This window comes from Psilocybe cubensis, chromosome 12 (genome assembly GCF_017499595.1).
Source record: "Psilocybe cubensis strain MGC-MH-2018 chromosome 12, whole genome shotgun sequence".
Lineage (NCBI taxonomy): Eukaryota > Fungi > Basidiomycota > Agaricomycetes > Agaricales > Agrocybaceae > Psilocybe > Psilocybe cubensis.
The window spans coordinates 1,866,638-1,878,823 of record NC_063010.1 but is presented as its reverse complement, the minus strand read 5'-3'; the positions used below and the strand labels follow the sequence as shown (position 1 = coordinate 1,878,823).

General features: G+C 45.2%; 3 protein-coding genes across 3 annotated transcripts; all 3 read right to left on the bottom strand.

The window, feature by feature from the left end:
* Window positions 1-145: 145 nt before the first annotated feature.
* Window positions 146-902, bottom strand: JR316_0012552 (uncharacterized protein; the record flags this gene model as incomplete). Its single annotated transcript, XM_047898177.1, has 2 exons — window positions 146-174; window positions 278-902. The coding sequence occupies 2 exons, from the start codon at window positions 900-902 to the stop codon at window positions 146-148; spliced, it is 654 nt and encodes a 217-aa protein (XP_047743066.1).
* Window positions 903-2,335: 1,433 nt separating this feature from the next.
* JR316_0012551 (uncharacterized protein) lies at window positions 2,336-2,919 on the bottom strand (the record flags this gene model as incomplete). Its single annotated transcript, XM_047898176.1, has 2 exons — window positions 2,336-2,619; window positions 2,679-2,919. 2 exons carry the CDS (start codon window positions 2,917-2,919, stop codon window positions 2,336-2,338), a joined length of 525 nt encoding a protein of 174 aa, XP_047743065.1.
* Window positions 2,920-4,541: 1,622 nt separating this feature from the next.
* On the bottom strand, window positions 4,542-8,797 carry JR316_0012550 (uncharacterized protein; the record flags this gene model as incomplete). The annotated part of the gene is made up of 15 exons (XM_047898175.1): window positions 4,542-4,976; window positions 5,030-5,440; window positions 6,102-6,266; window positions 6,322-6,450; window positions 6,507-7,676; window positions 7,731-7,784; window positions 7,837-7,917; window positions 7,972-8,037; window positions 8,092-8,115; window positions 8,181-8,255; window positions 8,324-8,401; window positions 8,450-8,494; window positions 8,549-8,608; window positions 8,666-8,734; window positions 8,792-8,797. The coding sequence occupies 15 exons, from the start codon at window positions 8,795-8,797 to the stop codon at window positions 4,542-4,544; spliced, it is 2,868 nt and encodes a 955-aa protein (XP_047743064.1).
* Window positions 8,798-12,186: the final 3,389 nt, after the last annotated feature.

Here is a 12,186-nt window from a genome sequence, read left to right as displayed (position 1 = left end):
ATCACGGGGAAAAAGTGAGAGTAAATTGATGAAATATGGTGTCAGTCGACCATTCCCAAACGCTTTTTCGGCGGTTCCCTGTACAATGAACGCGCACATTTCGAAAAGCCAGAAGCATCCACGTCGTGGTAAGCCAAGTATTACATTACACACGACCACCATCAACGATGCGAGCTGTATGATAGGTGACGTCCCTACAAATATAGGTTCAAAATGCCGGTCTTAAAGGGCGGAACTGTAAGACTCTGCTCTACATGAATGTAGAAGGGAGACTTACCAGTATTATAGTCTGACTTTCCCTGGCGTAAACGTTCGTATTCCTGACGTTCAACCGAGGCCGCAATCCACGACCTTTCAATATCGTTCGTAAGTGACACGAGTTCATCGATGTCTGTGTGCAGTGCCTCTCGCATGGCTATAATGGATGGCTCTTTACGGAGAGCGCTGGTTTGTGCCGTATGGAGCACTCGGGATGGTTGCTCTACAGACTTCCGAATTTCCGAACACTGGTGAAGGGAATGCTCAATCTCATGAGCCGGTGGATAATTAATGGGAGCTTTGCCGATGCTTGTGATATCTTTGAGTAGGGCCTGGACATCTCTGCGCGCTAGGCTGATATTATCTATCAGACGTTTTTTATGGTCGGCTCTGTATTTGGCTTCTCGGGTAAAGGATGAAAAGGAAGCAATGGGGTCACTCGGGGATATGTTGTCTAATTCCAGAGCTATTCGGTCTTCTTGTCTCTCTATAGCTTCTCTTTGAAGCTTCAGATAGTTCAGGCCTTGCTGGTATTTCTCCTCCCTTGCCTGATGGTCCTTGTAAACACGGCATGACAGCGTGACCCCATTCGGATCGTTTCCACAACCCCGAAACGTGCAGTGACACACATATACTGGAGGCATATGGCGAATCAGATAAAAAAGACGAGTTTTCTGCCGTTGAAAGTCCACGCGGTTTGAGGTCTTTTGTGTCGCCGGAGAAAATGGTAGGCCTTAAAACCTTTGAACACTCTCAGTTTTGCTTGTATTTCACCACAATCAGGCAGCCTAAAAGGAAATCGAAACCATGGATACTACTACAAAGCTCAACACTGTCACTTTTGCTTGTATCTCACAACAATCTGGCAGCCTAAAAGGAAATCGAAACACAATGAATGTGATACTTACAGTCAAAAGATATTTATGGATGACACAATGACTGAAGTCGTAAAAGGAAATTTATAATTGAGCCGGTTGATCGGTTGCGGGTAACCCGAACACGACACTATGCAGTGATTTTGAGAATAGAGAATACAGTGTGAACAAAGTCAGAAAATATTGCAGTTCTGTGAGTGCGAGGGTCGGATCGTCACTAAAAGTGACGAAGTCGGAAGATACGTGAGCAGCAGAACAAGCATTTCAAACTCCGACACCGCCCACTGCATCAATTGGTACCAACGCGCCCCTTCAACCAGATCCGGGGTTAAGTCTATTCCTCGAATCTCGAACGCTGGTTGGCATTCGGTTCATGGCGGTCAATGTTATAAGTAGCTCTGCGGAGGGCTCATGCCATCGCTTTCCCTTTTTCTTTCGACTTGTTTCTGTTTCGCTTTTAAGTCTCGACTCCCACCGCACCACGATCGTCAGTTGTAACCCCGTACTCCACCCAACAAGTCCGGGTTCGACCTAACTGCCAGAACTCTCACATATTTTTTCAATCTACGATGTGCGTAACACCACGTCTGCGCAATGTGCAGCTCCCCCCAACCTCGACGTCACATAAAGACTTGCATTGAAGCACAGGGGTGTATGAAGGCAATGCAGACCAAAGGTGAAGACCAAAGGTGAGGCATGTTCGCTTGTACACGTTGATCGAGAATTGTAGCCCTATGGTACCCAATCACAGTACATCGGCCATGAGCTTAGACATGAACCACCTCGGAAGCGTCGATAACTGGCCCTTAACAGCCCCTGTCCCTGAAGGTCGGCAATGCTACGCCGATTGCTATTTTTTTTTCGGAAAAAAAAAATTCCCAGCACGAGACTTATATGATATATACACGACTACACGACTGACAATGGACGCGCGTCACCCCTGCATACTGGCGGTAGGAGTTAAGGTAAAACCATGAATAATTAAACTGACGTCCACACATAAGATAACGGAACGCAAAACCATCAATTTTGAGGGACCAGTCTCTGAATCCCGCAAGCCGTATAATAAAATAATACACCGAGCTATCATACAACTATGATATGTAGGAGAAATCATGACATCATGTCGTCTGTTATAATAATCCAATATATAGCATGGGTGGAATAATGTAAGTGCAGAGAGGAAACAGGGTCATGATAACTCACAGCACCCTCCCCAAGTCTCCCGCTTCCAACCTGTTGCCCTTGTTTCCGTGTCCATCAGCTTCCGACATTCCGATACCTCCCGGAGGGCCTTCCTTGGTCAGACCAACTCCGCCCTGCAGACCCCTGCTGGGGTCCATGTCCACGGTAATCTCACGTCCCCCAGGACCGGGTTTCACAGCAGCCCCAGTCGCGAACCCGAACCCACTTTCAGGAGGCAGTGTATAGCTATCGCTGGGTGGCGGTGGAACGCGACTCGAAGCCCGTCTGTAACCCTGAGTGCCTTGGAGATCAAGTTAGGCATGTTCATCATCGTTTGAGGAGCTTGGAGACCTCCCGCACCCGCGTCGCCTCCGAATCCTGCTCCAACACCGGGGGCAGCCGTATACCCAGGGACCGCCTGTCCATTGACGCCATTCGGCTGTCCGGCGTGCTCGATTTGCTTCTCTTCAATGGCACCACTCGCGAGCGGCTTGCGTGCCTGGGCCGCCTTTGTTTGTTCGACAAGGTCGTAGCGTGATGAGTAACCAGCAGGAGCCCAGGAGCTGGATGTCCAAGGCTTGAAATGTGGCTCATTGTACATCTTTTTTCTCATAAATTTTGACTCCGATTTCATTCTCCGCTGACCGCTCCCGAAGATCTGGGGCCGAGATTAGAAAATCAGGTCACCTCAGAAGGTCTGGCTTGCGAGACTACCATTGCCAATTGATGCAGTGGACGGTGTCGGAGTTTGAAATGCTGCACTCCGTGCCACTCCGGTGAGGCAGACCGTAGCACTCAGCTGCAGCATCTCCGGTGATGCAGACCGGCGGCACTCCAGTGGTGCAAACCTGTCACCTATGTCACTTTCAATTCAAACTCAGCAAGACACACAGTCGGATTCGCAACAGCGACAACACACAGGTGCAAAAGCAACACGGACATCCAAGGCAGATGCGCGACCGCGACTTCGATTCGATGATTGTCAACGAGCCTCCGCACCAGCAGCAGCAATGCTGTCCTGTCGCGTACACTGTTCCATCAAGAACGTTTGAACACAAGCCACGGACCAATGGATGACACGAAGGACAAAGACTCAACCTCCCAACTTTCACACCACCAACCCACCCAAAGCTCATACACACATCTCTACACATCAACCCTAACGTATTCGGCGCCCCAAACCCCCCAAAAAAGCAGGAAACAATGTAAATGGCATACAAACATCCTCCACGTACGTATCCTCTTCGAAATGCTTCACTACAAATTTCATTTCCGTCTGTCTTCTGGACATTGGGCGGGGCCGAGAAACTTTGGGCTAGTGCCAAGGAAGTATGGAAACGAGAGAAAGCTGTTGGAATGAGCGACATTGCGGTATTGAGGCGGAGGCGAGGAACCGGAGGTTATGGAATCGTCAACTCAAAAACGTCTGGGGGTCGCTTGACCGATGTTGTGGCATCTATAAGGGTTAGGTATTAGTGTATAGAGTACGATATAACAGTTACTTGGGTGTACGATGCTTGTATTTTACAGAAATATTATTAGATGTATTGAGCCTCAACATTTACAAAGCTAATCCATAGCCACTACAAGCTAATAAACTCCTTTAAAACCTTTTATTTCAGGGCTGTTGAACGCGTCTGCAATGCGTCTGGCCTAAGGCTCCTGCCCTGCACGACCATCACGTCAGTAGTGCAGATGCTCTCACGGTTGCATATGCATGGATCCACGCTGAATTCTCTTGCATGCGGATCTTCTTCCCATATCTTCCATTCTCGTAAACCTCTCCAACACCCTTTTCCGTGGGGTAAATCTGCATTCTCATTCCGTTCCAAATTCATACATCCCGCCAATGTACCAAGAGAATGCGCGTGCAGCAACCTTCGTATTTTATGAGCCAGATTCAGGATCATCTCCGGTGTGCATGGGTTTCTACATCGGGGAGGACATTGGTGGCGTGGATGGCATATAGCTTTGGTGGCGTTGGGTGTAGTTTGGAGAACGAGTTGTGGATTCATGGCCGACACCAAGTTTTCACGCTGTAATCGTGCAAACGTCGAAATATACAGATGTCAGAGATAAATCCGAAAACATATTACACACAGGACTCAGGATTGTGTAATGCATCATGCTCGTGAGTGTAATAGAAATTCATGAAATTTGGAAGTCGATAATACTATATTAATTATAGGAAGTGGATTCTTGATCCTCCACACCCTAAAGGAGTTAATCTTCATCTTCCTCTCCGATAAATGGGCGAGGGCTAGTGGGTCTCAGCACTCTAAATTCTGTTGCTGAGAGCTCGTCCAAGAAATCAGAGTCGTAATAATTGATGGGCTTTCCAACAGGTGCCGGTGCTGCACTGATTGGTCCATAGCTATCATGATAACGGCGAGGTCTTTGTTGTGCCCCTGGCAAGCTATTGCCATTGATATTTGTTGTTCTACGGCAATCATTTGCCATCTTTATAACGCGTCGTAACTTTTTGTTTCGCCACAATTTTCGTCTTACAAGGTAGCCTTGTCCTCTGGGGACGCTGGTATCCGTCTCGTCAGAGCTGTAGCCATACTCTCCGAGGCATTCGATGGTTTCAAGTACTGGTGCGTATGCTGGATCTATTTCGGCACGTGCTTTTACATCGGCTACACGGCGGTTGTAACCCTACATTGTGTAAGTTTGCTTCGAAAAGAGGTTCATAACAAGGATTGATTTACATTATATCGCCGAGTATTTTGACGGACGGCTTTATTTTTTCTTGCTGTGCGTTCTTGACGCTGTGCTTCGGATTCCCCTGCTTTCGACAATGCTAGAGAGAGATGGGCTTTCAAAGAACCAATTCGTTGAATAAAGTGAGTCGAAACTTCCTCCCTGTGATCTTCAAACTCAGGATTTTCAGCGACAAATTTTTCAGTGAAGTCTTCAGCCAACAGTGCATTGTAAGAGCATTTCGGCTTTTTCCAATATGGTCTAAGGAAGTCGATGGAAATATCCTCAAAATCCATTGTGCCTTCTTCAAAAGCTTCGTATTCTTCCTCGGTAATAAAGTGGCCATTTTCATAGGCAGTTGTGATGCTGGAATCCTGCTTAATTTCCAAAAGTTTATTCATGTAGCAACGGACTTCTCTCTGTATAACGTTTAGTTTGATGCTCAAAAAAAATTTTGGAATTAGCACACCGTTAAATCATTTCGATGGACTGTCCGCGGACGGGGGGTTGGAGACTCGGCTCTAAAGGGACTATTACGAGGTCTTGTTGACTTTGATCTCGTGTCTCCACGAATTTGGATTACAAGTTCAGAAAGCATGGCTTTGATGTCGGAATTTGTAGTTATGGCGTCCTCTTGCAAAAACGGGGACGCTAGAGATTGACTCGTGTCCCTAACCATATGAGAGTCTGACCTTAATGATGTATGCGAGTTTGAAAAAGATTGTCCTGCAGTAGGGGTGGACTGCCTCGAAGCTAGGTAAACACTGTTCCTCTCCGGAGTCCTTGAGTATCTGTGCGAACCGGGTGGTAGAAGAGGCGGGGATTGTTCACGACTTGAACCCTTGCGGGACGGGCCAGCGGCGACATGGGGACATGGAGCAAACCTGACGCCGCGTGACTGAGCATAAATTGAAAGTTTGGTGATCCATCAGCCCGGAATTCTGAAAGTAAAGAATATGCCTTACTAAACCGGCGCTTTGCGATGATGATAAGGACGTGGGTGGCTGAAAGCCTGGGCTAGCCTATGAAAAATATCTCTGAGACTCTCTGAGAAGACAAAAGACGAGACGCAAAGCATACAAGCATATGGTCTAGGACAGGTGTCCTTTCTCGTTCTTTACCCTTTCCCTTGTCAACACGATTGGGGTGACCGTGTTCAGATGTAATAGTGGTATTATTCTCTACTTCATAGATATCCTCGCTCTTTTGAGCATTTGTAAGTCTTTCCACTTCGCGATTGAGTGTCTAATTAAAAGATGATCAGAATGCGACACACTAGCATTGCCGGGAAATAACGAACCACTACCATTGATTCTTCTTCTGCGATATCCTTGGCTTGCTGTTCAACTATCTTGGAAAGCTGCTCACATTGACTACGAAATTGTTCCAGTTCATTTTGCACAGTATTTTGTGCAGTTACCAACTCCTCCTAAAATATTTTATTATCCATGAATACAGCAATTCATCATCATCATTGCAACATACCATCTTCCTTGCTTGATTATCCAGTTCCGTCTCCAAGCCGAGTTTGGATTGTTCTAATGAGATGACTAATTCACTTTTCTCCTGCAAGAGGATGTTGACATCCGCAAGCTGGTTTTTCATAGCTCTTTCTTCTTCCCGAAGGCGATCCACCTCGATTTGATGCTCTCGTGACTGGGCGTTGAGTTTTGAAGAGTGATCAGTGAGGAGTTTAAGGCGCTCTTGTTCATTAGATCTTTTAGTGGCTCGAAGTTCTTCCTCTAGTCTTCGTTTGTCGGACTGCTCGTTACGACCCGATTGTCTTAGTTGGGCTTGCAGGTCACGAATAACTTCATCAAGTTGCGAGATCTCCAAGCGATGGGCCTCTGCGCGCTCCCTCTGATCTGCTAGTTTACCATTGTAATTCTTCTGGATGTCATCCATTTGTTGTAGGATACGCTCGCATTCACCCTCAAGAAGTCGCCGGCTTTCAAGGGAAGCGTCCAGCTCATGTTTCTGTTGACTAATGGCTAGCTTTGCTTCCCGAAGTTCGACTTCCTTGGATGCAAGAGCATCTTGGGACTGTTTTGCCATAGCCGCCGCTTTCTCGACTTCGGCCTTACATTTCTCGGCTACTTCTCTCCTATGGCGGTCTTCCAATGTAGCTTCATATATCTGAGCAGTTTCTTCAACGAGCAAGCAGCTATCCGCGAGTTCTTCGTCTGCGCGCTTGATAATTTCGGCTATCTGCTCCTCATTTCTGGCAGAAATAGTGTTGCAGTGATTCTTTTCCTCAATCAAGAGGGTCCGGTAGTATTCAGCCAACTGGTTGGCAGAATATAGAGCATTCATCTTTTCCATGTCGGACTTTTCGAAGTCTGCCTGCAATTTTATCAAGCGTTCCTCAGAATCAATAAGCCCACCCTTTGCCTCAGTGAGTTCATTTGCCATGTTCCGTAGTTCAATCTGAGTTTGATGCAATTTCTTCTCCATTTCTTGTGTCGCAATGTTCGCATCCTGTAGTTGTTTCTCAAATAGCTGGTATTGCGCCTTTTCAGAATCAAGTGCTTCCTGTGGCTTCTCTAACTCGGTATGTTCCGTCGTAGAACCATGGACTCGAAGCATTTCCACAAAGGTTTCTTGTATAGAATCTCGTTCCTGCTGGAGACTGACGTTTCCATTCATTTCATTGGCCTATTTCGTTGGATTAGTTCAATATATTGATGGCTATTGCTCTCAGAGGCTTACAAGATCCTCTGAACGTAAAGTACTTGTATTGGTTTTCTGGGTGTCCTGGGTATCCTGTTGACATAGGTGATTAGCAATTTGATACTTCTAATGAGATATAACATACCTGTTCACGGCTCTCATACAACCTGATGATAGAATATGCATTCTCAAGCTCTTTTGCCAGACTGTGATTTATATTACGTGCCTGAAGTTACTATTCAATCACTGCATATTTCCTGAATTATACCATTCAACTCACGGTATCTTGGATATCATCAAATGACGTTGGCGCAATAATTCTAACTTTATTCCTATCGTCATATTCCTATGGGAAACAAACTGAGCGTTGTCCTTATTAGAAGAGCCATGCACCACTGACTAAACATTCCGCTCCTCTGGAATCCTTAATGCGATATTTTAAGGTCAGAAATGTTTGAGTTGTAGAGGAGTCTATGAAACTAAACCTACCCGACCTTGCATATCATTTGTGTTTTTAGTATCATCACGCGACCTTTTAAATGAAGGCGGCCCTTCAAGTGAAATCTAAGTGCGTGGAAGTACCAATGAATATGATCTATGCAAGTTACTCAAAAATAACAGGGCATACATACCCCGATATCAATGTTGGTGTTAACATCAGCCGGTTTATGGGAATCCTGAGCTGACTCCGTATTCCAATTGATCTTTTCCTTGGGTATATGTTGATACACCGCACAATCAAAGGATTTTTTACTTACCATCAAGTCAGAGTCTTCCTGCCGTTTACGCTTGGATCCCGCACGCTATTTGATAGAATTCATTGAAGAAAGTCAAAACCCAGTTACTTCGTAACTCACCTGTAAGTTCGTGGCACGATATTCTGAGTCAGCGTGTTCTTGGCCCTTCTCTCGGGAGTTCTTGATGAAAATGTTATCATTTTTGTACCACTGCCATGGAGAATTAACATCACATACCGAAATTATTCCTAGAGTAGTTTCGATCGGCTCGCCCTCTCCATCAGATCCAAAGTTGAAACTACCAGGCTGTCGCACGATGCATTGTGAGACGTGTGAATGCTCCGTTTATGAGGCTAAACTCACGATCATGCGTGCTGCGGTAACAACATCTGATTCTTGGTATCCACCCTATGTTGTATAAGCATGTCTCTCAGCGTATACTTAGCTGATATAACACATACGAGAGCCTTTTCACATATCTCCCTCAGGCAGTCTTGATCTGTCTCCGTGTTTTCGGAGTCTAGGCTTCCTGCTGCAGAAACCTAAATCGTTCCGGAGCCGCAGTGTGAAAATTTCTGGCAGCTCATACTTATAGGATATAGCGTACTGTATTCCGAAGGCTTCCAATTATCAACGGACGCCCAGAGGTCCCACTATCTATCGGCTCTTCGGGTCGCTCCACCCCCGTGTCGCCCAATATTCGGAGCTTTGAACGAGAGCGCTGATAAACATTAGTCGATTAAGCAGTATTGGCTGTAAAATTCTCAACTTACAGTTAAGGGGGAAGATCGTCTTGTCCGTGAGCCTCGACGTGTCTTGGGTTCCGCCTGGTTCCACAACTTTTAAACCGTTTAATATTTCTTAGAGTATTGATATTATCTTACAAGGATGTTTGCCTCCAGGTGGGGTATTTCCTCAGGGCTATGATTGTCAGAACCAACGGCATCAGATGCCCCAATGTCAGTTCCGGAATCCGAAGGCGCTGAAGATAGGCTTAAAAAAAGTCCTCTGAGCATTTAGAACGCTACGTTTGTTGAAGGTACTTGGTTGGGTGTAATTGGGGAGGAGGCTTTAAACTCGCAAAACCTTTATACAAGATTCGTAAGCTTGATTTGCACGTTGTACAACCAAATGCCATTTTAATCCTACACTCCGAAAGTAGGTGTCCGAATTGGGTGATGAGTTTATGGGAGAGAACAACGTCGCAGCTATGATGAGTCGTAACTATGACGAGTTCCTGGTTATTTGCTGGTTTTGGACTAATTTAGATTGTGTACGTGACCCAATGATTCCAACTGCAGTTGCGCATTTGCAAGAGGTAGTAACCGGGTGGAATGAACATAGGATATACCTTCCGCACCTGGACCATTATGGTTAGCGGTATACTATAAGGGCACTGCGCAGCAATTCGTGCGTTGGAACTAAGTATGGAGATAATCGACACTCGCATCGGGACCTTTATGCATGTCCCAAACCACAAGTCTAATTTTGGCACTCTGCTTATTCTACACCCCAGTCGAGAAGTGGATCACCTAGCAAATTAAATTTGTGAATTTCTTTAAATAGAACTGATAGTTTCTGGGTACTCTCATGACTCGTTTGTATCGTCTCTCTATTCACTTCAAAATGACGTCCTCTCTGGCTCTCCCTCCTTCCAGAGCATGCACTGAAAGTGAATTATTGCGTGCTCATCTAGCAGATATGATGCACATATACCAAGCCGCAGAAAAGGTTTGGATATTTAAGGGTAGTTTTGAGGCTGGTGATTGATCAAGCCTTGTAGGATAACAGAGAACTTCTTGCCATACTTGGTCAGCTTCAACAAGAAGCACAAGCTACAAGAAAAGCGCTTTCACAAGCCGAAAGTGTCATCGAGTTTCAGAATAAAGTATGTATATTTGATGAAAATTTGACAAAGAAAGAGTTAATAAAGGATGTTGTGATCATGCTGGACTTACTATAGACCAAATTTGCGCTTACAACGCAGATTAGGGTATATAAACTCAGAAACAGGCTCCTTTCCGATGCATACCGCAAAGTCACACATAAAGAAAACCACAAGAGGAACTAGAAGATTATGCCGCGGTAGTGTCATATTTGTGTACTACATGGTCGCTGGTTGAATGATATCTATTGAGACTTCGCAAACATCCTGACATACAAGCATCTTTGCTATTTCGACACCTTTTGTTCACAGTTTAGTTTGAGACTTACGCGCGCGATAACAACGAGTTGAATTAACGTGCCCGTTGTTTGGCCGGCTGCTACGACACCGCGCGTATACGATGATCATTGATCATTCTGATCACCGATCAAAGCTATTCTCTAACGCACAGAGCAGGGCTGATTAAAAACGAGAGAGAATGAGGCGTGTGACCTCCAGCAGGGATGTGTCGTTCCTCCCGTCACCTTGACAATCACCTTGACAAGTAACCGCTCTCTGTGGCTCTCCGGACGTCCATATGTTGCGTCGTGTTGGGTCGGATAAAGGTCACATAGACCACGCCTCTGCCAGACATCAAGGGCATACTGCGTCGTGTCGCACGTCATCCGTTCAGATCGTCATTAAACGGAAAATCTTCGCCATTGATGCATCCAATCATTCATCTACACAGTCCCATTCAACAAATTTATTCGCCATCGGTGCATCTAAACATCTCCACGGACCCTGATTTCCTATGGTTATCGATCCAAGTAGATCCATGTTCCAATAAACAAATTTGACATCCCCTCAGAGAACAAGCCACTCAAAATCCGGCTATGGTTTTATGGTTTTTTACCTATAAAGCTGAGGTGTTGAACAAACGCCAATTCTTCTCGACGCCCAGTTTGTACCATTTTAGAAACCTCCGGAAGATTTCCATGAATCACAATCACAATCAAAGCCATATTCAAGTCAGTTCTATGAAGATAATCATTATACTCACCTTTACTGATCAATCACCAGAGAATACCGCAGGAAATACAGGCTTCCATGACGCTTATTGAACATGTTTGTCGAAATAATTACTTTTTTTTCTTTTCACGCAAGCGGACAGCACATAGGAAATCAGCCAGTTGAAATTAACCTACAATAAGGATTTACAAAACGTTGAACATTCCCGACTCCATGTGATTCAGGCAAGAATATATATATCCTATATCTAAGGCCTATACTTACGGATCCTCACGGGAAACCTTGACCTTTGTTGTATAGAGAGTTGAGGCCATATCTAATGTTCAAGCCGTACGTTTTTCTTTCAATGTTCAACATGGAATGTGATTTTAAGATGCTGAGCCATGGAACAGGGCTTACGAGACCTCGGCGAGTCAATAAAATTACTCGAAACCACTTTTAGTGAACAGACACTGACGCAGGTATGTGTCGCATCATGTCTATGTGCAACCATATCAATAATTATATTACTATTTGAAACAGGCTACCATTGGTGATCGACCACCGTCTCCAGGTATCAACAAAGAGACTCTGATTCAAGTATGGAGAAGCTACGCTATTATACTGTGTCCAATTTTTGATTCTTGCTAGCTGAGAGATTATGTTCGTTCACATAGTCAATGCCAACTATGCCAGAGGCTCATCAACAATCCCATCCTGTATGCTACCTTCTCTTGATCTTTAATCCATCCTCATTTCTATTCCTCAATTAATATACAGTCTGGCGCGCTGCGGGCATCAATTTTGCCATGATTGTATCATGGCATTTAAAAAACAATTTAGGCCATATTCCAGGTTACACGTCTGCCCCAGGTGTGGACGC